Consider the following 27,873-nt stretch of genomic DNA (forward strand, 5'->3'; position numbering starts at 1 on the left):
TCAACGCTTAAATGGTGGCTCTGCTGAGCAAAACCAGCTTTATGCAGAACGTTCACACGATATGGCCGAGATAAGTCACGTTGGCCACAGGCGATTGCCGAATTTTATTTCACGTTAAGTGGTAACGCAACCACCATGTCCCGACAACCGTTCAACGTGTCATAGCGTCTCGCGGTGGTGAAGGAATTAAAGTGCGTGCGAGAGTGCTCAATAGATTAAGCAACGAACGACCGTCATTATACCATATGGTGAGAGAAAGAGAGAAAGTCAGCAGCGGTGGCACGCACTTACATGGGACGTACCAACGACCTGATCGGTTTAATAGGCGTGAGGTCCCTGCATGGAATCTGACCACCAGTACCTTAATGTCATTTCCACGTTATTATGCCAACGTTGCAGTACTACAGTAATTCCTCGTAAATGTACTCCGCTGGTGAAATCTTGTGACGTTTATTTTTTCGGACTGACGAAGAACCTTATAAAAGGACTACGAAATTCACTTACTTTATCGAACAGAATAGAGAGCTTCTGGAGAACACTCCATAAAAGTTGAATCAATCGTACACCATGAGTAATCCGTACCAATATCTGGTGATGGGCTTCGATATGTGTGGTACGCCGCTCAATTGTGTGATGACCAGGACCGCTTGTGAAAAAAAAGCAAGTTTATTTTGCAGTAGACGCATTGCAAAATCACACACATAGAAAAATTCGGCGTTCACCACACGTGGTGTATGTCGCAATAATTATTCTTTCCCATATTTCTGCGATCATTCATACAGACATTCATAGGTTACGTACTACACTAGTCAAAATGTAAATACAAGTATACAAGTGAAATGACTTTATTGATTTGATATAAAGTTCTCGCGCATAGAAAGTACGCACTTACTCGCTCTTTTTTAGTGCCGTTTGTTTGGTGCTTTAAGGGTACCTAAAAAAAGAAAACAAAGAAAGCAAGATTAACCGTACGGGGCACTTGAGACTCTACCAAACAGACTAAACCTATCCCTCCTTAGGCGTTGTCATTCTAGCTACAGCTAAAACTACTCTCCACGTAAGAAAACTAAAATAAATAAAAGGGGCAATTATTCTAGCGTGATTCTTTAGGAATGAAGGATAAGAGATCCCAACAATCATGAATGAAGGATTTTTCTTGTATTATATTCATTTGTTGATCTGTATATGCTTGTGCAAATTACCGTGGAAGGTGCGTCATGATAAAGGGGAGACGGGGCAGACCCAAAATGAGGAATTGGGGAAGGGGAGTCAAGAAAAAAGCTTTAGAAGGATCCTACGTAGGTTTGTTGGTAATGGGGTGACCGCGTTAGCGTACTATGCGCGATCACAGCCCGATTCCAGAAGTCGAGGACCGTATTTGGACCGTTGTGAAAGAGGTGTCCTAAAACGTGTCCTCGAAACTAGATGAGTGCGTGATGTTTCGCAAGAGGATAGTGTATAGTCTGGGGTAACAACAGGAACTCTGGGATAACCGTCGTTGGTATGGCGCAGGAGTAACAGCCCACGACGCATTGAAAGAGAAGCCAAATGTCCCGGTTCTGGGGGTACGTAAGATGATGATCGCGGTGTCGTCGAGTTGGCGTCAGAGTAAAGTGGTGAATCAACCATTCCTATTAGGTGAAATCGACGATTGGTCGGTAGTTTACCGTTGCCAACGATGTACCAGAGTGCAGACACTTCCGATGGTGCTATGGGTGCGTAAACGTAGCCCCGAAACGTCCTCCATTTAACGTCTGGATGCTGTACCTTCGTGTGGTTGCGAGGGGTAAACGATGAAAACAAAAGATAAAAGTCCTTCGCGCAGGGAGGGCGGGTGACTGGGAGATCGTTCTGAACGTAGGTCCTCACTCGACAAGGGACTGCTTGAATGTTGCCGACAATGTAAAATATGTAAGCACGTATAAAACTTTCAGATTCGATTTTCTCGAAAAACGGTTGAGAATGTTTACATCTGTTGAGGTATTATTTGTGCCCTACATTCCCTTTCAATATTAATCAAATCTCTGAGGGGGAGTTCATACGGTCCCCTTGTCAGATAGCGTGGCATGGTAGAGGAGGAAGTGCACACGTGGATGAGAGAAATTGGCACGTGTGCACGAGCACTACACGCGAGCTGAGATCTTGGCCGTCCGCACTGTATATCCTCGGAAGTAGTGGATATGAGATTCGGCTAACGGATGCCTCGCATATTGTAAACCAAACGAGGAAACATTGGTAGATCTTATCAAAGATCTGAAAATACTAGAATATCAGTTTGGTAGCATTTGGTGAAGATGTTCAGCTGTAATACTTTCCGTTTCCTCCATTGTATGTTAACCCTTTCACCGATACGTGCTTTTGTTATGGCCATACTGCTCGCCGCTGAGGGGCGGCTTTACGACAGATTTGGTATTATCCGATTTTTCGAAAATTGTTACATCTTCACTCCATAAAGAATCGAATTTATTTTCGTTATCCGTCATACTTACTGCAGTGAATCAAATTAAATGGAACATGGGCTGTGCTGAGGGACTGCATTCCAACTCATATGAAATAATCATTTGATTTTTGGAAACTATTACTGAAAAAGTTTGATTTTTGCACATCTTACAATCTGATATCTTGATTCGATAAAGAACTGAATTTATTTTCGTTATCCGTCATATTTCGTGAACTGACTCAATTACATAAAACATTGCACGAAATTTTAAACAGTTCGAAGACATAAAAACATGTTATGAAAACCGTATGGTTGCGTATGGTTGATTTTAGCTCATACACTGCACTGAATGAAATGTAGGTAAGATATAGAATTTTTTTAAAAAAGTGATAGGCGAAAAGGAATCTTATTTATTGGGTCTTATATCTGAAGGATGGTCGCACATGAGAAGTCATTTACGGCCTCGCGCATCGCGAACCATGTGGTCGTAACAGTCGTCATACCTCACAAATGGTTCGAGATATCGGAAATGAAGTTTCCTGCAGATGATCGCATGCAATGAGGCACATTTGTTGTCTGATAAATACTCGAAACTCTTTTATTCACCGATATATGGAAGTAACTCGTCTGCAGCAGTGAGAGGTCGTCGTTTCAGGGCATTTTCAAACGTTCATGGTACTGTGGGAAAACCCAAACGGCGCAAAATTTGTTCAAATGGCTCTGAGCACTATGGGACTTTACATCTGAGGTCGTCAGTCCCCTACACTTCGAACTACTTAAATCTAACTAACCTAAGGACGTGACACACATCCATGCCCGATTTGAAACTGCAACCGTAGCAGCAGCGCGGTTCCAGACTGAAGCGCCTAGAACCGCACGGCTACAACGGCCAGCAAACGGCGCACATAAGCAAATTCACAACAACTGTGGAATGGCGTAGCGAGTCGTTTATACGTGTCCATAGTAGCGGAAAGGTTAATAGTCATGCTGAGAAGTGTTAACCGCGCTCTGTTTTTATCAGCCCAAGAAACTGGTACACCTGCATAAATCGTGTAGGGCCACCGCGAGCACGCAGAAATGCCGCAACAGGACGGACACGAATGGATGCAGGTGGTCAGACAGGAAGCTTACGTACATGTCATCTTTCAGAGTCGTATCTAGGCGTATCATGTCACTCCAACTGCACACGCCCCCACCATTATAGAGCTGCCACCAGCTTGAACAGTCAAATGTTCAAATGTGTGTGAGTTCCTAAGGGACCAAACTGCTGAGGTCATCGGTCCCGCCGGCCGCTGTGGCCGAGCGGTTCTAGGCGCTTCAGTCCGGAACCACACTGCTGCTACGGTCGCAGGTTCGAATGCTGCTTCGGTCATGGATGTGTGTGACAGGTTAGTTAGGTTTAAGTAGTTCTAATTCTAGGGGACTGATGACCTAAGCTGTTAATACCATAGTGCTTAGAGCCATTTGAATCATCATCGGTCCCGTTGAACACTCCCCTGCTGACGTGCAGGGTCCATGGGTAAGTTCGTCTCCATACCTGTACACGTTGATCCACTCGATACAATCTGAAACGAAAACTCCGAGCAAGCAACATGTTTCCAGTAATCAACATTAAGTTTCCGGTGTTGACGGGCCCAGGCGAGACGTAAAGCTTTGTGCCATGCAGTCATCAAGGGTATAAGAGTGGTACTGCGGCTCCGAAAGCCACTGTCGATGATTTTTAGTTGAACGGTTCGCACGCTGACACTGGCCCGACGTTGAAATCTGCAGCAATTCTCTTCAGTGGTCGTTGGTCCCGTTGTTGCGGGATCTTTTTACGGCCGCAGTGATGTAAGAGATTTGATTTTTTACCAAAAACTGATATTCACGGATCAATCGTGAAATAGTCGTACGGGAAAACCCCCGCTTCATCGCTACCTCGGAGGTGCTGTGTCCTTTCGCTCGCGCACCGACTGTAACATCACGTTCAAACTTACTTAAATATTGATAATCTGCCATTGTAGCAGCAGTAAGTGATCTAACAACTGTTCCGGCCACTTGTCTTATACAGGGTGAAAAGTATTTAAACCGACAAACTCTGGAAGCTTGTAGGGGACATCTAAACAAATATTTTTCCCTAATGTCATTTTTTCCTATGAGGATTATTTAAACCGGTGGAGGCCGTTTTACGCTCTTCTGTTGTTAGAGGCCTTATTACGATTTTCAGTTGTTAGAGGGCATTTTACGCTATTCAGTTGTGGGCAACTGCTGTCCACCAGTGTAGTAGTGCATTGTCTCCGCTTACTAATGGAGAGATACACCTGGAGTGAGTACACTGATATGGTTGGTCCGTATTACGCAGCGCACCACAACGGACGAGCTTCACAGCGGGTTTATCAACTACCCGCTCCCTACAAGACAACACATGTGGTTGCAACATGATGGGGCGCCGGCACTTTTCAGTCGTCGTGTGCGTCGTTTCCTGGACCCGTGGTTCCCAGAAACGTGGTTTGGCAGAGGTGGTCCTGTACCATGGCCTGCTCGATCCCCAGATATGTCCCCTATGGAGTTATTTGTGAGGTGGAAAGATGCGCAACCTTGTATACGCAACACCTCTTGCATCAGAAGAGGATCTGGTTGCCCGGATAGTAGCAGCAACAGGAATAATTCAGGATACTCATGGAGTTTTTGCTCGTGTCAGACAGAAACGATCCGAAGGTGTAGCCTTTGTCTACGTGTCAATGGAGGCATATTTGAAAATCTATTGTAATTGAAATTGGGTTGTGTTAATGTGTTGTCTCTTGGTCATAAAAAATGGAAATTTTGGTTTAATTAATTCGTCGCCAGATAAACCTTCCTCTACCGGTTTAACTTCTCCTCATACGAAAAAATGGCATTAGGGAAAAATATTTGTTTACATGTCCCCCACAACCTCCCAGAGTTTGTCGGTTTAAATACTTTTCACCCTGTATAGCTCCAGTTGCCGGCCGCAGCGCCGTATTCCGCCTTTTTACATATCTCTGTACTTGAATACGCATGCCTATACCAGTTTGCTTCGCGCTTCAGTGTAGCATCGTGGGGAAACCCAAACGGCGCGCGTATACACCTTCACAACACCTGGGGAATGGCGTAGCAAGACGTGTATACGTGCCCACAACAGCGAAAGGGTTAATTAGCGAAATGTTAACCGTGCTCCCTTTTCTATCATGTTCAAAGTACTTACGGGCATTCAGCCAGGTTGAATTTTCGACAACTGCCGATATTTCGGCGGATGCACACTCCGCCATTTTCAAGGCTTAACTGCAACGATCAGACGAAGTGCAGAAAACACGAGAGCTCGGTTCTGCGAGTCTAACAGAAAAGATAACACACGCCTAAACAAAAGTTTAAACTCGGCCTGGAATCCTGCTCTTTCACTTGTTAAAAAACATAGGGACAGAGTTAACGTTTCCTCAACTACCAGTCCATAGTTTGTTACTATCGATAGCTCTGACTTCGTTCATCTTTGGTGGCTTTTGTTTAGGCGTGTGTTATCTTTTCTGTTAGACTCGCAGAACCGAGCTCTCGTGTTTTCTGCACTTCGTCTGATCGTTGCAGTTAAGCCTTGAAAATGGCGGAGTGTGCATCCGCCGATATATCGGCAGTTGTCGAAAATTGAACCTGGCTGAATGCCCGTAAGTACTTTGAACATAGTTTACGCCAGGAGAAGCTCAGGTATCACTTTTCTATCATGCTTTGGTATCACAGTTAACGCTGCCCATAAGCACTGGAATGCACCCTTCCTCTCCCTCCAGCGGCGCTGGGCCCGTGGACGTTCGGCTCGGCGCTGGGCTGGTCTTCGCCGGCGTCGGAGCACCTGAGCGGCGAGCTGGGCCTGGCTGTGGAGGAGGTGTCGTGGGTGGCGGGGGTGACGCCGCTGGCGGCCGTGCCGGCCATGCTGGCGACGGCGCTGACGGTGGGCCGCTGGGGGAGGCGGCCCGTCATGCTGGCGCTGGGCCCGCCCTGCGCCGTCGGCTGGGCGCTCGTCGCCTTCGGCCGCGGCCTGCCCATGCTGCTCGCCGGCCGCGTCCTCACCGGCTTCTGCGGCGGCGCCTTCTGCGGGGCCGTGCCCATCTACACGGGCGAGATCGCCGAGAAGCAGATCCGAGGCGCGCTCGGGGTCTTCTTCCAGCTCCTCCTCACCTGTGGTCAGTACAATAGCCTACGTTAGACTGTCTTCAACTTGCCGCCTGTTCACAACGTTCTCGCACGATAATTCGCTGTCTCCTTCAGGTGCTTCCTGAGACAGGTCCTTGGACGGATCGGGGCTTCAAACCTAGCACCATACAGGCATTTGTACTGGACCATACCCACCCGACGACCCACAAGGAGACATCCTCTCCCCGTCAGCAGTCATTCCACCACCACGGCACTTGGGTAAACAGCCGCGTTACACGCAGACGATACCGCGACCTGGTGCACTGTTCCCAACACAAAGACCATACAACGTAAGACGATTATATACCTGCACAAACCGCAGACACGGATGACGAAATGAAGGCGCAGATATACTTCAACCAAAACACAGACGGTACTTTTCCAGCACAGAAATCTGACTACGAAGAGACAGCAGATTGACACACACATGCTACTCACCCTGTGGAACAGGCCACTGACACTTACCGACACCACAATGTACCTTCGCGTGTTCGTGGACGAACACAAACGCTTGTTAACCACCTGCTCAATAAGAAACATAAGAGACAAGGACCAATTCAAGGAAGCCTCTACAACTGCAACCGAGGAACAGCCCAATATACAGTGCCGTAACAGAAATCGGTACACCTGGAAACATGCAGTCGGTTTTGTACCGACGACGGCATATGCCACCTGGGGGAGGACGGGGGGGGGGGGGGGGGAAGGGTTGGTAGTAGATGTACTGATACTGGTTTCTGTGTCTACCCTTTAATAGGGAATCCTTACAGCCAAAGGTTAATTGCGGAGCGAACGTATGAAGCAAGGAGGCAACATTACCATGTGGGCGTACTCGTGCTTCCTACAGCCAACTAAGAGACTTCGAAAGCGGTCAAATTATGGTCTTCCAAGTGGCGGGATGGTCCTTTCCGAGAACTGTCAAACAAGTTGGACGCGCTGCATCTGTTGCTTAATGATGCTGGTGTCAGTGGTCACATGAACATTCTCAGATCAGTACACGAGTTTCCGGACATCTACAACAGGATCGTCGTATTGTAAGGCTCTGAGAACTGTGGGACTTAACAGCCGAGGTCATCAGTCCCCTAGAACTTAGAACTACTTAAACCTAACTGACCTAAGGACATCCCACACGTCCATGCCCGAGGCAGGATTCGAACCTGCGACCGTAGCGATCGCGCGGTATTGTAAGGGCAGCAGTGGCAGATCGTACAGCTATCGCAACACAGATAAGACGGCTTGTGAGCCCAGACGTGTCAACACAAACTGTTGCTAACCGGTTATTAGCAGTGGGACTACGGGCACTCTCACATCTAGCCCGTCTTACGCTCAACCATCGACGTGCACTGTTCTATAGGCGCCATCGGAGTGTCACTTGGAAGGTGGAATGTAGACCTGGTGAACGCTGCCTAGCCGAGCGGGGTAGCCGCGTTGTCTGGGGCGTCTTGTCACGGTTCGCGCTGCTCCCCTTCGGGCATGGGTGTGTGTGTGTTGTCCTTAGCGTAAGTTTTTTAAGTTCGTTAAGTAGTGTGTAAGCTTACGGACCAATGACCTCAGCACAGGGTGCAGCCAGCTGCAGGTGGTGGCACATGTCGGCACTAATGACGTGTGTCGCTTTGGATCTGAGGAAATTCTCTCTGGATTCCAGCGGCTATCTGATTTGGTGAAGGCTGCCGGTCTTGCTTACGAGATGAAGGCAGAGCTCACCATCTGCAGCATCGTTGACAGAACCGACTGCGGACCTTTGGTGCAGAGCCGGGTGGAGGGTCTGAATCAGAGGCTCAGACGGTTTTGCGACCGTATTGGCTGCAGATTCCTTGACTTGCGCCATAGGGTGGTGGGGTTTCGGGTTCCGCTGAATAGGTCAGGAGTTCACTACACTCAGCTGGCGGCTACACGCGTAGCGGAGGCTGTGTGGCGTGGACTGGGCGGTTTTTTAGGTTAGAAGGCCTCGGGAAAGTGCGGGATGGGCTGCAATGTCAAAGGGTGCTTGGCAATTACAGGACGTGCTTGGATCAAGGAACAGTCGGAATTATAGTTGTAAATTGTTGTAGTTGCGCTGGAAAAGTCCCTGAGCTTCAAGCGCTAATAGAAAGCACAGAAGCTGATATCGTTATAGGTACAGAAAGCTGGCTAAAGCCTGAAATAAGTTCTGCAGAAATTTTTACGAAGTCTCAGACGGTGTTCAGGAAAGATAGATTAGGCAGAATTGGTGGTGGAGTGTTGGTGTCTGTCAGTAGTGGTTTATCTTGTAGTGAAGTCGAAGTAGATACTCTGTGCGAATTGGTGTGGGTGGAGGTTATACTTAACAGCCGAATTAAGTTAATAATTGGCTCCTTCTACCGACCCCCAGACTCCGATGATACAGTTGCGGAACAGTTCAGAGAAAGTTTGAGTCTCGTAACAAATAAATACCCCACTCATACGGTTATAGTTGGTGGGGACTTCAACCTACCCTCGGTATGTTGGCAAAAATACTTGTTCAAAACCGGTGGTAGGCACAAAACGTCTTCCGAGATTGTCCTAAATGCATTCTCCGAAAATTATTTAGAGCAGTTAGTCCACGAACCCACGCGAATTGTAAATGGTTGCGAAAACACACTTGACCTCTTGGCCACAAACAATCCAGAGCTGATAGAGAGCATCATGACTGATACAGGGATTAGTGATCACAAGGTCATTGTAGCTAGGCTCAATACCATTTCTTCCAAATCCATCAGAAACAAACGCAAAATAATTTTATTTAAAAAAGCGGATAAAGTACCACTAGAAGCCTTCCTAAAAGACAATTTCCATTCCTTCCGAACTGACTATGCGAATGTAGACGAGATGTGGCTCAAATTCAAAGATATAGTAGCAACAGTAATTGAGATATTCATACCTCATAAATTGGTAAGAGATGGAACGGATCCCCCGTGGTACACAAAAAAGGTCCGAACGCTGTTGCAGAGGCAACGGAAAAAGCATGCGAAGTTCAGAAGAACGCGAAATCCTGAAGATGGGCTAAAATTTACAGACGCGCGAAATTTGGCACGTACTTCGATGCGAGATGCCTTTAATAGGTTCCACAACGAAACATTGTCTCGAAATTTGGTAGAAAATCCGAAGAAATTCTGGTCGTATGTAAAGTACACAAGCGGCAAGACGCAGTCAATACCTTCGCTGCGCAGTGCCGATGGTACTGTTATCGACGACTGCGCCGCTAAAGCGGAGTTATTGAACGCAGTTTTCCGAAATTCCTTCACCAGGGAAGACGAATGGAATATTCCAGAATTTGAAACACGAACATCTGCTAGCATGAGTTTCTTAGAAGTAGATACCTTAGGGGTTGCGAAGCAACTCAAATCGCTTGATACGGGCAAGTCTTCAGGTCCAGATTGTATACCGATTAGGTTCCTTTCAGATTACGCTGATACTATAGCTCCCTACTTAGCACTCATATACAACCGCTCGCTCACCGATAGATCTGTACCTACAGATTGGAAAATTGCGCAGGTCGCACCAGTGTTCAAGAAGGGTAGTAGGAGTAATCCATTTAACTACAGACCTATATCATTGACGTCGGTTTGCAGTAGGGTTTTGGAGCATATACTGTATTCAAACATTATGAATCACCTCGAAGGGAACGATCTATTGACACGTAATCAGCATGGCTTCAGAAAACATCGCTCTTGTGCAACGCAGCTAGCTCTTTATTCGCACGAAGTAATGGCCGCTATCGACAGGGGATCTCAAGTTGATTCCGTATTTCTAGATTTCCGGAAAGCTTTTGACACCGTTCCTCACAAGCGACTTCTAATCAAGCTGCGGAGCTATGGGGTATCGTCTCAGTTGTGCGACTGGATTCGTGATTTCCTGTCAGGAAGGTCGCAGTTCGTAGTAATAGACGGCAAATCATCGAGTAAAACTGAAGTGATATCAGGTGTTCCCCAGGGAAGCGTCCTGGGACCTCTACTGTTCCTGATCTATATAAATGACCTGGGTGACAATCTGAGCAGTTCTCTTAGACTGTTCGCAGATGATGCTGTAATTTACCGTCTAGTAAGGTCATCCGAAGACCAGTATCAGCTGCAAAGCGATTTAGAAAAGATTGCTGTATGGTGTGTCAGGTGGCAGTTGACGCTAAATAACGAAAAGTGTGAGATGATCCACATGAGTTCCAAAAGAAATCCGTTGGAATTCGATTACTCGATAAATAGTACAATTCTCAAGGCTGTCAATTCAACTAAGTACTTGGGTGTTAAAATTACAAACAACTTCAGTTGGAAGGACCACATAGATAATATTGTCGGGAAGGCGAGCCAAAGGTTGCGTTTCATTGGCAGGACACTTAGAAGATGCAACAAGTCCACTAAAGAGACAGCTTACACTACACTCGTTCGTCCTCTGTTAGAATATTGCTGCGCGGTGTGGGATCCTTACCAGGTGGGATTGACGGAGGACATCGAGAGGGTGCAAAGAAGGGCAGCTCGTTTTGTATTATCGCGTTATAGGGGAGAGAGTGTGGCAGATATGATACACGAGTTGGGATGGAAGTCATTACAGCATAGACGTTTTTCGTCGCGGCGAGACCTTTTTACGAAATTTCAGTCACCAACTTTCTCTTCCGAATGCGAAAATATTTTGTTGAGCCCAACCTACATAGGTAGGAATGATCATCAAAATAAAATAAGAGAAATCAGAGCTCGAACAGAAAGGTTTAGGTGTTCGTTTTTCCCGCTCGCTGTTCGGGAGTGGAATAGTAGAGAGATAGTATGATTGTGGTTCGATGAACCCTCTGCCAAGCACTTAAATGTGAATTGCAGAGTAGTCATGTAGATGTATCTACATGTAGATGTAGATAAGATCTTACCAGAAATTTACAAAATTTCCAAACGCTGTCTCATGTATTTCATTCGTCCAAGACACACTGGCCTCACCCTAATCTTTATGTTCTGAAGTGTGATAAGGTACAATTCTCGTTCACCTTTGGTGTTCCTGGAGAGGAGGCTAACCAACGCTCGGTAAATGAAGGACGTTTTGTCACTCTTGGAGCTTGAAGGTGATGTTTTGTTCCAACAGGATAATGCATGCCCACACACTGCTCGTGAAACTCAACAAGCTCTGCAACACGCGCAGCAATTTTCCTGGGCAGGATCATCTATGGACTTGTCTCTAGGAGAGCATGTGCGGAATATGATGTGAAGGGAAGTGATTCGTCACCAGCAGTTGTTATGGAACTGCGTGAACTGGTCGAGAGAGTGAGCCGTAACGTATCACAGGACAGTATTCACCACCTGTACTGTCGACTGGATGGTAGAATCAGCACCTGCATTGCTGCCTGTGGAGTCTGCACCATGTAATAATATGGGTGTTTCAGCATGGGTCGATATCCCTTACCTCACAACTGCTTGTGCTATTGATTTGTAAATGTAATCATTTCATTTGCTCTGTATTCACTGCTACAACAATACATAGCGAGCGAATTGGAAACCTGTAAAATGCTGTACTGCAGCGGTGTACATATAAGACCTTCATCAAACTATTCTTACAGTATGCAACTGCCCCTCTGGATGGGATGGTCTGACGATACACTCCTCAGAAAGACTTTACAGAACTGAACGATTACAATTCAGCATAGCCATACTTCTCCCCCTCCCACCTCCATCGACACCAAGCAACGACGTTTATGACATCACAAACACAGATCCATTGCAAGCGAGACTGACGAAATTACGCGCCAGTTACGGTAGTCACTGTAACAAGAAGGCCGGACGTGGAGGACTTACTGACAGTCGGGCTATCAAAAAAACGACACCCAAAGTATAAATTCACGCACCCAGCGCGTACAGTTGCACAAAATACCTCTGGAATCTTCCTACAACTCGCACTCACTATGACCCTTCTCATCTACAATGCCCCCATGCCAACCCCCCTCGGTGCCAGGCAGTTACGCCTCTCAGCCATGCATCAACACACACACACACGAAACGAAAATGCAAAACCGCAGCCTTCACTCTGAGACCACTCTACTACCCAGAATGCCACTATCTATTCCTCATATACCTGACCACTGATTCCACAGCAATATTATGGCACATTATATCGTTTTCACCAACACTTACTATTAACATACCATTGTTACCCAATAGCAAACGAACAACCAAACATTATTTGGTTACTCAGTTATATTTTGTTAGCGCAACATTTCTAATAAGTATTTAACAACGATACCCTCCCACTTTGTATGTTTAATGCTCCTGAACTTTTTTTCCAACATCTTATATCTACAACAGATACACTAAAACGTTAACTTACCAACCTGAGATAGCAATCGCTTTTACTTTTTATTATTATTATTTTATTATTACTTTATTTATTTTATCTATGTTAAAACCAAATCATATAAAAAAAATTGCTCAATTTTCTTTCATTTGTCAAACCATTATGATTGTAAAAATTCTTTTTCTCAAAATGAAAGAGTAGCAGTAATGCATACAACATATTTATTGTACTCTTCGGCTGAGGAAGTACAAACACCATGATCCAGTAAGACCTCCCCCTTCAGGCGGAGAGAGAGAAAAAAAAGAAAAATAAGAAGGAAAAACTCCAGAGGGCCAGTCTCACGGACCACCTAAAGAAGACAGCGAATCACATCATCGAAACATAATGCGAGTACGTCGCGAAAAACTGGCACAAGACACAATTATTCACCATCTCAACACATCACCGGGAAAGTGTACGAGATTGCCAGGAAGAGCGCAGTGACGCAGTAGCACATTCTCTTTTTCACTCACTCACGCAGTAGAAAAAACTGCTGTGCCACAATAACCAGAATTTTTTACTTACGGCGTCAGAGAGAATACATAAATAAATAATCATGATGACGAATGAAAAGCTATATGAATTTGCGTATTCACCTCTTGAGGAAAAAAGTTACATTCATGAGAGATAATATTAATAAAAACGATATAGATAATTGTAAACTCTGTATCGTTTAATTACTTTCAATGATGCATAGTTAAAACTTCGACCGTTTTCATGGCAGATACAGTTAGTAACAAACAATCCAGACAAGCTACGAATATATCGAATTTCATCCATACAACCACTAACTATCATCTGTTGCAGCTGCTTCGCTGAAAAATACACTGAAAGCCACACAGAAAACATGCGAGAGAACAATCTTTAAACAGAAAGCACCTATTTTTAAGTACGATGGGAGTTCAGGTTTCTAACTACAAATGAGAAATACCTGTTTTTCTGTTTCTTTTTTTTCCTTTTATCTTATTAGCAGTTAATGAATACTTTCCTTGCGATAACATTTCTGTGTAAATACCCGTGTTCCTGTCGTAGCAAAAAGTTAAATAGGCATATAATATTAAGACAGAGCAATGGTCGAAAGCGTCTCGTTCGCTCGGATTACTACACAGAAGAAGTGACGACAGAGGATGAGAAGTCTTAGGCTTTGATGGGCTCCGTAGTTCTGGCGTTACTTTTAATTAACGTTTACGCCCGCTCTGGTGGACGAACTAAATCGGAGATTTGGTTGACACTCTGTCGATTTATAACGTTTGGTACCGATATGGGTGTCTTACATCTGGAGGTCAGGGTGTAAGCTGCACTCTTTTGCCAAATAATTGTGCACATTTCAGCAGTGTATACTAAGCTGAAGACTGCCACCATCTGACTTGTATATTTCAGACATTCTACTGTTCACCCTACACTGCTGAAGTCCGTTGCCACTATAGGAGGATTCTGCTAAGTCCGACGTGATATGCCGCGCGAATAATGCAGAGTTCCGTGCCACTGCACGCTGAATCTTACTAAGTCTAAAACTTGCGCGTCTGCACGGAATTGTACAAAGTTCAACGCTGCTACATTCCAGACGCTCAGAGCGTATTCCCGTAACTTCCACTAAACTTTCCGACTCGTGTAACATGCGAATCTCTCTCAGGTTCACACACCATCTCTCACTAGGCGCGGGCGGTCCCCATACATCGGTGCTCCCATTCTGCCTCCAAATCCCTTACTTTTGCTATCTAAATACGGAAAAATAAAGATAAGAACTTCATTTTATAATCTACCTTTAGACTGTTGGGATCATAGCGTGTGGCTTTCAGAACCGCATCCTTCGACAACAAACGGGGTGTTATTTGCATTTATTGTTCGGCTTCAGCAACCATTTATTAAATTTCTCTTTCACAGGTCACTATGATCCGTTTAAAAGACATAATGAAGAGGATTATTCGCGACCTTTCCTCTGAATATGACCAACTGCCCTTAACTTTAACAGGTTTTACTGAATAGACATATTAATTTTATCTAAGACTGAAACTGTAGTTAATTCAAGGAAGTAGGTATCACCCAAATTTTTTGATAGATGCACAACGATTAGTATTACTATGCTTTACAGTATTCTTTAATTTTCTGTTGAGATTGGTTATTAGTTTAGAGGTAAAATTCTCTTGGGCTTCCAACCGCGTCAAGTGGTTTATAACCCACGAGTTTTCGGCCAAGTGCTCCTTAGCCATTGTCATGCGGTGACTGTCGAATGATAGCTGCTACCGCCCTTATACAGCGGCACTGACTCCAGTGACTTTACTGTTCTTTGCTCCAGCGCCATATATGATAATGTTTTCGTTACGTTTTTGCTGCGCCCTCTTCAACCTTCGGATATCCAAGATGTGCGAGGCATCCGACCACCGTCTTTGTGAGGATGTTGTCAGAAATTGTTTTTCTAGTATATGTCGCCAAGAAACTATGCGTTCGTATGTTATTAGTTTACTTCAAAATCAGTTACTTAACAATTATGCCAAATAAACGCAGAAATTTTTCTTATTACTAAAACTTTTCGTATATCATTCCTTATTAATGTTCGAATTAAATGTTAAAATACGCTCTTCATTTTTGTCGTGACTCGATCATTTGTCATCCAGTTGAAAGCCCTCCTGATTTAAAGAATTTGCGTACTTTTTTCTCAGTCGAACTGTGTTTTCGGCTATTAAATGCTACCTATAAGGGACGTTCAGTACGTTATGCAACACAGTTTTTCTCGGTCAATTTCAGTTGAAAAAATGTGAGATTTCTTGTGGGACATGGTGGAATATTCCTGCTTCAGCCCTCATACTTTCATGAAGTCTCGATATGTGGTGGCGCTGTACGTAGTCTTCAAAATCGCGTCTGTAATGGAGGTACGTTCCAAGCAGAGAGATGTCACTGAGTTTCTTTTGGCGGAAGGCCAGAGCATCGCAGATATTCATAGGCGCTTGCAGAATGTGTACGGAGACCTGGCAGTGAACAAAAGCACAGTGAGTCGTTGGACGATGCATCTGTCATCATCGCAACAAGGTAGCCCAAACATAACCGATGCCACGCGTGCCGGCCGGCCGCACAAAGCTGTGACTTCTGCAATGTTGGAACGTGCGGACACTCTCATTGAAGGTGATCAACGGATAACAATGAAACATCTCGCTGCTAAGCAGGACGTCCCTGTTGGTATTGCTGGGATACTCGTCCACCAGTCGGGGTATCCAATGGTGTGTGCCCGCTGGCTTCCTCGCCGCCTAACAGAAGACGATAAAAACAACGAAGCGACCTGTACGGAACTGATTGTGTGTTACTAGGCTTATCGTGACAAATTTTTGTTGAACATCGTTACAGGCGATGAAACATGGGTTCATAACTTCGAACCAGAAACAAAACGGTAATCCACGGAATGGCACCACGCCACCTCTCTGCCGAAGAAAAAGTTCAGAGCCGCACACTCAGCCCGTCAAGTCATGGCAACGGTCTTCTGGGACTCTGACGTGGTTATTCTGTTTGATGTCCTCCGTCATGGCGCGCCATCAACTCCGAAGTGTATTGTGCTACTCTCAGGGAATTGAAGGAACGACTTCAGCGCGTTCGTGGCTACAAAATGCAAACGAACTTCTCCTTCTCCATGACAGCGTCAGGTCTCACGCAAGTCTTCACATCCCGAGGAGCTCACGAAACTTTTCTGACTGTTCTTCGTCAACCACCGTACAGACTGGACGTCGCACCTTCAGATTTCATCTGTTTGGCCCAATGAAGGATGAGCTTCACGGGAAGCAGAACGTGGAAGATGGGGAAGTTAATCATGCAGTAAGAAATGGTTCCCGTGGGCTAGGGATAGCCGGCACGGTAGCTCAGCGTGTTCGGTCAGTGGGTTTAGCTACCATCTGTAATAAAAAAAAACTGAGTGAACTGTTCAACAAACAACAAGAACGGGTGTCATGAGACGTCCGCCCCGATCATATACAACGAACAAAATGGAACAAAATGAGATCAACAAAGAATTAAAAAAAGGGGGTAGCGTCTTTGATTCATAATCAACACGTTTTCGGTCGCGGGTTCGATCCCCGCCACTGCCTACATTTTGATAAATAATCAGCATTGGCGGCCGAAGACTTCCGGCATAAGAAGTCAGCCTCATTCTGCCAACGGCCTTGTCAAAGAGGGCGGAGGAGCGGATAGAGATTCAGCGCACTCTCTTTTCCCAGGGGTGGGAAATTGCCCCGAAAGGCAGAAGAATCAGCAATGATGAACTACATGAGGATGCAGAAGGCAATGGAAACCATTGCATTAAAGACACGTAATGTGTATCCGCAGGACATGTGGCCTGTAGTTGAAGAAGTGTCATAATGATCTCTCCATTGGCAAAAGATTCCGGAATAGTCCCCCATTCGGATCTCCGGGAGGGGACTGCCAAGGGGGAGGTTACCATGAGAAAAAGATTGAATAATCAACGAAAGGATAATGTTCTACGAGTCGGGGCGTGGAATGTCAGAAGCTTGAACGTGGTAGGAAAACTAGAAAATCTGAAAAGGGAAATGCAAAGGCTCAATCTAGATATTGTAGGGGTCAGTGAAGTGAAGTGGAAGGCAGACAAGGATTTCTGGTCAGATGAGTATCGGGTAATATCAACAGCAGCAGAAAATGGTATAACAGGTGTAGGATTCCTTATGAATAGGAAGGTAGGGCAGAGGGTATGCTACTGTGAACAGTTCAGTGACCGGGTTGTTCTAATCAGAATCGACAGCAGACCAACACCGACAACGATAGTTCAGGTATACATGCCGACGTCGCAAGCTGAAGATGAACAGATAGAGAAAGTGTATAAGGATATTGAAAGGGTAATGCAGTATGTAAAGGTGGACGAAAATCTAATAGTCATGGGCGACTGGAATGCAGTTGTAGGGGAAGGAGTAGAAGAAAAGGTGACAGGAGAATATGGGCTTGGGACAAGAAATGAAAGAGGGGAAAGACTAATCGAGTTCTGTAACAAGTTTCAGTTAGTAATAGCGAATACCCTGTTCACGAATCACAAGAGGAGGAGGTATACTTGGAAAAGGCCGGGAGATACGGGAAGATTTCAATTAGATTACATCATGGTCAGACAGAGATTCCGAAATCAGATACTGGATTGTAAGGCATACCCAGGAGCAGATATAGACTCAGATCACAATATAGTAGTGATGAAGAGTAGGTTGAAGTTCAAGACATTAGTCAGGAAGAATCAATACGCAAAGAAGTGGGATACGGAAGTTCTAAGGAATGACGAGATACGTTTGACGTTCTCTAACGCTATAGATACAGCAATAAGGAATAGCGCAGTAGGCAGCACAGTTGAAGAGGAATGGACATCTCTAAAAAGGTCCATCACAGAAGTTGGTAAGGAAAACATAGGTACAAAGAAGGTAGCTGCGAAGAAACCATGGGTAACAGAAGATAAAAACAACAGAAGAAATACTTCAGTTGATTGATGAAAGGAGGAAGTACAAAGATGTTCCGGGAAAATCAGGAATACAGAAATACAAGTCGCCGAGGAATGAAATAAACAGGAATTGCAGGGAAGCTAAGGCGAAATGGCTGCAGCAAAAATGTGAAGACTTCGAAAAAGATATGATTGTCGGAAGGACAGACTCAGCATACAGGAAAGTCAAAACAACCTTTGGTGACATTAAAAGCAACGGTGGTAACATTAAGAGTGCAACGGGAATTCCACTGTTAAATGCAGAGGAGAGAGGAGATAGGTGGAAAGAATACACTGAAACCCTCTATGTGGGTGAAGATTTGTCTGATGTTATAGAAGAAGAAACAGGGTTCGATTTAGAAGAGATAGGGGATCCAGTATTAGAATCGGAATTTAAAAGTGCTTTGGAGGAATTACGGTCAAATAAGGCAGAAGGGATAGATAACATTCCATCAGAATTTCTAAAATCATTAGGGGAAGTGGCAACAAAACGACTATTCACGTTGGTGTGTAGAATATATGAGTCTGGCGACATACCATCTGACTTTCGGAAAAGCATCATCCACACAATTCCGAAGACGGCAAGAGCTGACAAGTGAGAGAATTATCGCACAATCAGCTTAACAGCTGATGCATCGAAGCTGCTTACAAGAATAATATACAGAAGAATGGAAAAGAAAATTGATAATGCGCTAGGTGACGATCAGTTTGGCTTTAGGAAAATTAAAGGCACGAGAGAGGCAATTCTGACGTTACGGCTAATAATGGAAGCAAGGCTGAAGAAAAATCAAGACACGTTCATAGGATTTGTCGACCTGGAAAAAGCGTTCGACAAAGTAAAATGGTGCAAGCTGTTCGAGATTCTGAAAAAAGTAGGGGTAAGCTATAGAGAGAGACGGGTCATATACAATATGTACAACAACCAAGATGGAATAATAAGAGTGGACAATCAAGAACGAAGTGCTCGTATTAAGAAGGGTGTAAGACATGGCTGTAGCCTTTCGCCTCTACTCTTCAATCTGTACATCGAGGAAGCAATGATGGAAATAAAAGAAAGGTTCAGGAGTGGAATTAAAATACAAGGGGAAAGGATATCAATGATACGATTCGCTTATGACATTGCTATCCTGAGTGAAAGTGAAGAAGAATTAAATGATCTGCTGAACGGAATGAACAGTCTAATGAGTTCACAGTATGGTTTGAGAGTAAATCGGAGAAAGACGAAGGTAATGAGAAGTAGTAGAAATGAGAACAGCAAGAAACTTAACGTCAGGATTGATGGTCACGAAGTCAATGAAGTTAAGGAATTCTGCTACCTAGGCAGTAAAATAACCAATGACGGACGGAGCAAGGAGGACATCAAAATCAGACTCGCTATGGCAAAAAAAGGCATTTCTGGCCAAGAGAAGTCTACTAATATCAAATACCGGCCTTAATTAGAGGAAGAAATTTCTGAGGATGTACGTCTGGAGTACAGCATTGTATGGCAGTGAAACATGGACTGTGGGAAAACCGGAACAGAAGAGAATCGAAGCATTTGCGATGTGGTGCTATAGACGAATGTTGAAAATTAGGTGGACTGATAAGGTAAGGAATGAGGAGGTTCTACGCAGAATTGGAGAGGAAAGCAACATGTGGTAAACACTGATAAGGAGAAGGGACAGGATGATAGGACATCTGCTAAGACACGAGGGAATGACTTCGATGGGACTAGAGGGAGCTGTAGAGGGCAAAAACTGTAGAGGAAGACAGAGATTGGAATACGTCAAGAAATAATTGAGGACGTAGGTTGCAAGTGCTACTCTGAGATGAAGAGGTTAGCACAGGGGAGGAATTCGTGGCGGCAGCATCAAACCAGCCAGTAGACTGATGACCCAAAAAAAAAAAAAAAAAGAAATGGTTGAAATTGCTCTAAGCACTATGGGACTTAACATATGAGGTCATCAGTCCCCTAGACTTAGAACCAATTAAACCTAACTAACCTAAGGACATCTCACACATCCATGCCCGGGACAGGAATCGAACATGGGACCGTAACAGAAGCGCTGTTCCGGACTGAAGAGCGTAAAACGGCTCGGTCACAGCGGCCGGCTTCATGCAGCATGACGTTGTGTCTGACGTCAACCAGTAGAGTGATACCGCGAGGGCATACACGCTCTTAAGGTACCATAAGGCCGTCGCACTGAACGGAAATAGTGTTTAAAAATAGGGCTTTGTAGCCAAAAGATTGGGGAATAATCTGCATCTACATCTACGTTTATACTCCGCAAGCCACCCAACGGTGTGTGGCGGAGGGCACTTTACGTGCCACTGTCATTACCTCCCTTTTCTGTTCCAGTCGCATGTGTTTCGCGGGAAGAACGACTGTCTGAAAGCCTCCGTGCGCGCTCGAATCTTTCTAATTTTACGTTCGTGATCTCCTCTGGATGTATAAGTAGGGGAAAGCAATATATTCGATACCTCATCCAGAAACGCACCCTCTCGAAACTTGGCCAGCAAGCTACACCGCGATGCAGAGCGCCTCTCTTGCGGAGTCTGCCACTTGAGTTTGCTAAACATCTTCGTAAATCTATCATGGTTACAAAATAACCCTGTGACTAAACGCGCCGCTCTTCTTTGGATCTTCTCTATCTCCTCCGTCAAGCCCATCTGGTACGGATCCCACACTGATGAGCAATACTCAACTACAGGTCGAACGAGTGTTTTGTAAGCCACCTCCTTTGTTGATGGACTACATTTTCTAAGGACTCTCACAATGAATCTCAACCTGGCACCCGCCTTACCAACAATTAATTTTATATGATCATTCCACTTCAAATCGTTCCGCACGCATACTCCCAGATATTTTACAGAAGTAACTGATACCAGTGTTCCGCTATCATATAATCATACAATAAAGGATCCTTCTTTCTAAGTATTCGCAATAGATTACATTTGTCTATCTTAAGGGTTAGTTGCCACTCCCTGCACCAAGTGCCTATCCGCTGCAGACCTTCCTGCATTTCGCTACAATTTTCTAATGCTGCAACTTCTCTGTATACCACAGCATCATCCGCGAAAAGCCGCATGGAACTTCCGACACTGTCTACTAGGTCATTTATATATATATATATTGTGAAAAGCAATGGTCCCTTAACACTCCCCTGTGGCTCGCCAGAGGTTACTTTCACGTCTGTAGACGTCTCTCCATTGATAACCACATGCTGTGTTCTGTTTGCTAAAAACTCTTCAATCCAGCCACTGATATTCCGTAGGCTCTTACTCTGTTTATCAGGCGACAATGCGGAACTGTATCGAACGCCTTCCGGAAGTCAAGGAAAATAGCATCTACCTCGGAGCCTGTATCTAATATTTTCTTGGTCTCATGAACAAATAAAGCGAGATGGGTCTCACACGATCGCTGTTTCCGGAATCCATGTTGATTCCTACAGAGTAGATTCTGGGTTTCCAAAAACGACATGATACTCGAGCAAAAACCATGTTCTAAAATTCTACAACAGATCGACGTCAGAGATATAGGTCTATAGTTTTGCGCATCTGCTCGACGATCCTTCTTGAAGACTGGGACTACCTGTGCTCTTTTCCAATCATTTGGAGCCTTCCGTTCCTCTAGAGACTTGCGGTACACGGCTGTTAGAAGGGGGGCAAGTTCTTTCGCGTACTCTGTGTAGAAACGAATTGGTATCCCGTCAGGTCCAGTGGACTTTCCTCTGTTGAGTGATTCCAGTTGCTTTTCTATTTCTTGGTCACTTATTTCAATGTCAGCCATTTTTTCGTTCGGCGAGGATTTAGAGAAGGAACTGTAGTGCGGTCTTCCTCTGTGAAACAGCTTTGGAAAATGGTGTTTAGTATTTCAGCTTTACGCGTGTCATCCTCTGTTTCAATGCCATCAGCATCTCGGAGTGTCTGGATATGCTTTTTCGAGCCACTTACTGATTTAACGTAAGACCAGAACTTCCTAGGATTTTCTGTCAAGTCGGTACATAGAATTTTACTTTCGAATTCACTGAACGCTTCACGCATAGCCCTCCTTACGCTAACTTTGACATCGTTTAGCTTCTGTTTATCTGAGAGGTTTTGGCTGCGTTTAAACTTGCAGTGAAGCTCTCTTTGCTTTCGCAGTAGTTCCATAACTTCGTTGTTGAACCATTGTGGGTTTTTCCCGCCCCTCACAGTTTTACTCGGCAGGTACTTGTCTAAAACGCATTTTACAATTGCCTTAAACTTTTTCCATAAACACTCAACATTGTCAGTGTCGGAACAGAAATTTTCGTTTTGATCTGTTAGGTAGTCTGAAATCTGCCTTCTATTACTCTTGCTAAACAGATAAACCTTCCTCCCTTTTTTATATTCCTATTAACTTCCATATTCAGGGATGCTTCAATGGCCTTATGATCACTGATTCCTTGTTCTGCACTTACAGAGTCGAAATGTTCGGGTCTGTTTGTTAACACTAGGTCCACGAGTCGGTTCTCTGTTTAATTGCTCGAGGTAATTCTCGGATAGTGCACTCAGTATAATGTCACTCGATGCCCTGTCCCTACCACCCGTGCTAAACATCTGAGTGTCCCAGGCTATATCTGGTAAATTGAAATCTCCACCTAAGACTATAATATGCTGAGAAAATTTGGGTGCAATGTATTTGTATTCCAAATTTTCTCTCAGTTTTTCTGCCACTAATGCTGCTGAGTCGGGAGGTCGGTAAAAGGAGCCAATTATTAACCTAGCTTGGTTGTTGAGTGTAACCTCCACCCATAATATTTGACAGGAACTATTCTCTTCAACTTCACTACAGGATAAACTACTACTAACAGCGACAAACACGCCACCACGGGTTGCATGCAATCTATCCTTCCTTAACACCGTCTGCGCCTTTGTAAAAATTTCGACTGAATTTATCTCTGGTTTCAGCCATCTTTCTGTACCTATAACGATTTCAACTTCGGTGCTTTCTATCAGTGCTTGAAGTTCCGGTACTTTACCAATGCAGCTTCGACAGTTTACAATTACAATACCGATTCCTGCTTGGTCCCCGCATGTCCTGACTTTGCCCCGCACCCTTTGAGGCTGTTGCCCTTTCTGCACTTGCCCGAGGCCATATAACCTAAAAAACTGCCCAGTCCACGCCACACAACTCCTGCTACCCGTGTAGCAGCTTGCTGCGTGTAGTGGACTCCTGATCTATCCATCGGAACTCGAAACCCCACCACCTTATGGCGCAAGTCGAGGAATCTGCAGCCCACACGGTCGCAGAACCGTCTCATCCTCTGATTCAGACCCTCCACTCGGCTCTGTACCAAAGGTTCGCAGTCAGTCCTGTCGACGATGCTGCAGATGGTGAGCTCTGCTTTCATCCCGCTAGCGAGACTGGCAGTCTTGACCAAATCAGATAGCCGCTGGAAGCCAGAGAGGATTTCCTACGATCCATAGCGACACACATCATTGGTGCCGACATGAGCGACCACCTGCAGATGTGTGCACCCTGTACCCTTCTACATCTACATCTACATCTACATGACTACTCTTCAATTCACATTTAAGTGCTTTGCAGAGGGTTCATCGAACCACAATCATACTATCTCTCTACTATTCCACTCCCGAACAGCGAGCGGGAAAAACGAACACCTAAACCTTTCTGTTCGAGCTCTGATTTATCTTATTTTATTTTGATGATCATTCCTACCTATGTAGGTTGGGCTCAACAAAATATTTTCGCATTCGGAAGAGAAAGTTGGTGACTGAAATTTCGTAAAAAGGTCTCGCCGCGACGAAAAACGTCTATGCTGTAATGACTTCCATCCCAATTCGTGTATTATATCTGCCACACTCTCTCCCCTATAACGCGATAATACAAAACGAGCTGCCCTTTTTTGCACCCTTTCGATGTCCTCCGTCAATCCCACCTGGTAAGGATCCCACACCGCGCAGCAATATTCTAACAGAGGACGAACGAGTGTAGTGTAAGCTGTCTCTTTAGTGGACTTGTTGCATCTTCTAAGTGTCCTGCCAATGAAACGCAAACTTTGGCTCGCCTTCCCGACAATATTATCTATGTGGTCCTTCCAACTGAAGTTGTTCGTAATTTTAACACCCAGGTACTTAGTTGAATTGACAGCCTTGAGAATTGTACTATTTATCGAGTAATCGAATTCCAACGGATTTCTTTTGGAACTCATGTGGATCATCTCACACTTTTCGTTATTTAGCGTCAACTGCCACCTGACACACCATACAGCAATCTTTTCTAAATTGCTTTGCAGCTGATACTGGTCTTCGGATGACCTTACTAGACGGTAAATTACAGCATCATCTGCGAACAGTCTAAGAGAACTGCTCAGATTGTCACCCAGGTCATTTATATAGATCAGGAACAGTAGAGGTCCCAGGACGCTTCCCTGGGGAACACCTGATATCACTTCAGTTTTACTCGATGATTTGCCGTCTATTACTACGAACTGCGACCTTCCTGACAGGAAATCACGACTCCAGTTGCACAACTGAGACGATACCCCATAGCTCCGCAGCTTGATTAGAAGTCGCTTGTGAGGAACGGTGTCAAAAGCTTTCCGGAAATCTAGAAATACGGAATCAACTTGAGATCCCCTGTCGATAGCGGCCATTACTTCGTGCGAATAAAGAGCTAGCTGCGTTGCACAAGAGCGATGTTTTCTGAAGCCATGCTGATTACATGTCAATAGATCGTTCCCTTCGAGGTGGTTCATAATGTTTGAATACAGTATATGCTCCAAAACCCTACTGCAAACCGACGTCAATGATATAGGTCTGTAGTTAGTAGGATTAGTCCTACTACCCTTCTTGAACACTGGTGCGACCTGCGCAATTTTCCAATCTGTAGGTACAGATCTATCGGTGAGCGAGCGGTTGTATATGAGTGCTAAGTAGGGAGCTATAGTATCAGCGTAATCTGAAAGGAACCTAATCGGTATACAATCTGGACCTGAAGACTTGCCCGTATCAAGCGATTTGAGTTGCTTCGCAACCCCTAAGGTATCTACTTCTAAGAAACTCATGCTAGCAGATGTTCGTGTTTCAAATTCTGGAATATTCCATTCGTCTTCCCTGGTGAAGGAATTTCGGAAAACTGCGTTCAATAACTCCGCTTTAGCGGCACAGTCGTCGATAACAGTACCATCGGCACTGCGCAGCGAAGGTATTGACTGCGTCTTGCCGCTTGTGTACTTTACATACGACCAGAATTTCTTCGGATTTTCTACCAAATTTCGAGACAATGTTTCGTTGTGGAACCTATTAAAGGCATCTCGCATCGAAGTATGTGCCAAATTTCGCGCGTCTGTAAATTTTAGCCCATCTTCAGGATTTCGCGTTCTTCTGAACTTCGCATGCTTTTTCCGTTGCCTCTGCAACAGCGTTCGGACCTTTTTTGTGTACCACGGGGGATCCGTTCCATCTCTTACCAATTTATGAGGTATGAATATCTCAATTGCTGTTGCTACTATATCTTTGAATTTGAGCCACATCTCGTCTACATTCGCACAGTCAGTTCGGAAGGAATGGAGATTGTCTTTTAGGAAGGCTTCTAGTGGCACTTTATCCGCTTTTTTAAATAGAATTATTTTGCGTTTGTTTCTGATGGATTTGGAAGAAATGGTATTGAGCCTAGCTACAATGACCTTGTGATCACTAATCCCTGTATCAGTCATGATGCTCTCTATCAGCTCTGGATTGTTTGTGGCCAAGAGGTCAAGTGTGTTTTCGCAACCATTTACATCCGGAAGGACCCTTTCCACATCTGGAATGATTCCCCCCGGTATGCACACGGAGTGCACATTGGTTTTCTTCCCCTCTCTTGCTGCCATATCGCTAAGGGGCCCCATTACGCGCCTGACGTTGGAGCTCCCAACTACCAGTAAGCCCACCCTCTGCGACTGCCCGGATCTTGCAGACTGAGGGGCAACCTCTGGAACAGGACAAGCAGACATCTCCGGCCGAACATCAGTATCAGCCGGAGACAGAGCCTGAAACCGGTTCGTCAGACAAACTGGAGAGGCCTTCCGTTCAGCCCTCCGGAATATGGTGTACTGGAATCCTGAATAAAATCAACCTGTTTTTAGAAAAAAGGAGTTTTATTACTTATTAAACGACCCTCGTATATGGTGAATATTACAAATTTATGTTGATAAGATATTAAAATGCCCGTATATTCTGTCAGAACCCAGCGTTAGCCATCAGTGAGAGTCTTGGACAGCAAACTTCTAGGAATTCCACGAACGCACTGACTCAGCGTGTGCTTTGTCAGTGGTAGCTTGCCAGTTCAGGGTCCATGGCAAGCGACATTGATATGTGCTATCATTTGGGTTGACTCGTCAGTTACGCGCACCTTCGCTCAGTCTCGTCTAACATTGATTAGTAACATTCACTACTATGTTGTGTTTCAGTACCAAACCGATCTTCTATGAGGTCGGCTACTAGCATTTTTTCATTCTTCTGTAAATCTTTCGTGTCAGTATATTGCAGCCATGAGCTGTTATTGTGATACTAGGGTTGGATAAAAGTGCAGCACTGCAGTAACATGATAGATGCACGTTAAATGGAATGCATGCTGTTTGTTGCTGGTAGCAGAAGGTTAGTCAGTTAACGTCGTGCAGTGAGCAGCGGCGGCTGTGTGGGTCAACTTGAGCCTGTACTTTCTGAAAGTGCGAGAGGACAGTTCAAGCGTCCTACAAGACGCCACACTGCAGCCTACTAGTGCAATATCTGGCGACATGACCCTCGTCCCACGCTGAGAAGAAAGTGACTGCACTTTCAGACACTGCAGCCCATCGTCATTCATGTCAATGCACGATGCTACACGGTGAATCCCGTGTTGGAGATACTACGTGCATTGGAGTGGGAGGTACTGAAAAATCCACCGTTTTCACCCGATATGAGTCATTGAGATTACGACATGCGTCTCTGAGACTACGACCTGTTAACCAAAATGAAGGAATCTCTTCGTGGCCCGTATTACAACACAAGAGAAGACTTTATTCGTGCCATTGGCGGTCCTTGCAAGCCATCGACAGAGGTGGCTGCACTGACGGTGTACGACGCCTTCCATCTCTCTTGGGGAACGTGGTGGAGATGGGAGGCGATTATGTTGAGGGAATGTAATAGGACGAACATCTGTCACTAACGTCTGGTATGTTTTATAGCAGTGGTGGCACTAATTTTCATCCAAGCCATGTGGTTCCCTCATATTTACTCCTACCTCTTCTAGGATTGGAACTATTACATTCTTCTGAAAGTGTGTCACACATCTAGCACGCCAGCTATAATAATTTAGCCCTGGCTTGGTCTTGCGATGATGTCAATATTTCTGAGAGAATGCGTCTTCTCCAGGGGCCTTGACTCGATTTACGTCTTTCAGTGGTGTGTCAAATTCTTCTCGCAGTATCATGCCTCCCACCTCATCTTTGTACACAGTACTTGCTCCTGCCTTTCTATAGCATTACCTTCAAGTTCGTTCCCCTTACATAGCCCTTCTGTA

General features: G+C 45.0%; 1 protein-coding gene across 2 annotated transcripts in view; it reads left to right on the forward strand.

The window, feature by feature from the left end:
- The window catches only part of LOC126356332 (facilitated trehalose transporter Tret1-like), a 100,150-nt gene that overhangs the window by 47,367 nt on the left and 24,910 nt on the right, over window positions 1-27,873 (forward strand). For both annotated transcript variants that reach the window (XM_050007315.1, XM_050007314.1), the window contains exon 3: window positions 6,214-6,606. In XM_050007315.1, coding sequence (XP_049863272.1) covers window positions 6,214-6,606 — 393 coding nt within the window. The remainder of the gene's footprint in view (window positions 1-6,213; window positions 6,607-27,873) is intronic.

This window comes from Schistocerca gregaria, chromosome 3 (genome assembly GCF_023897955.1).
Source record: "Schistocerca gregaria isolate iqSchGreg1 chromosome 3, iqSchGreg1.2, whole genome shotgun sequence".
Lineage (NCBI taxonomy): Eukaryota > Metazoa > Arthropoda > Insecta > Orthoptera > Acrididae > Schistocerca > Schistocerca gregaria.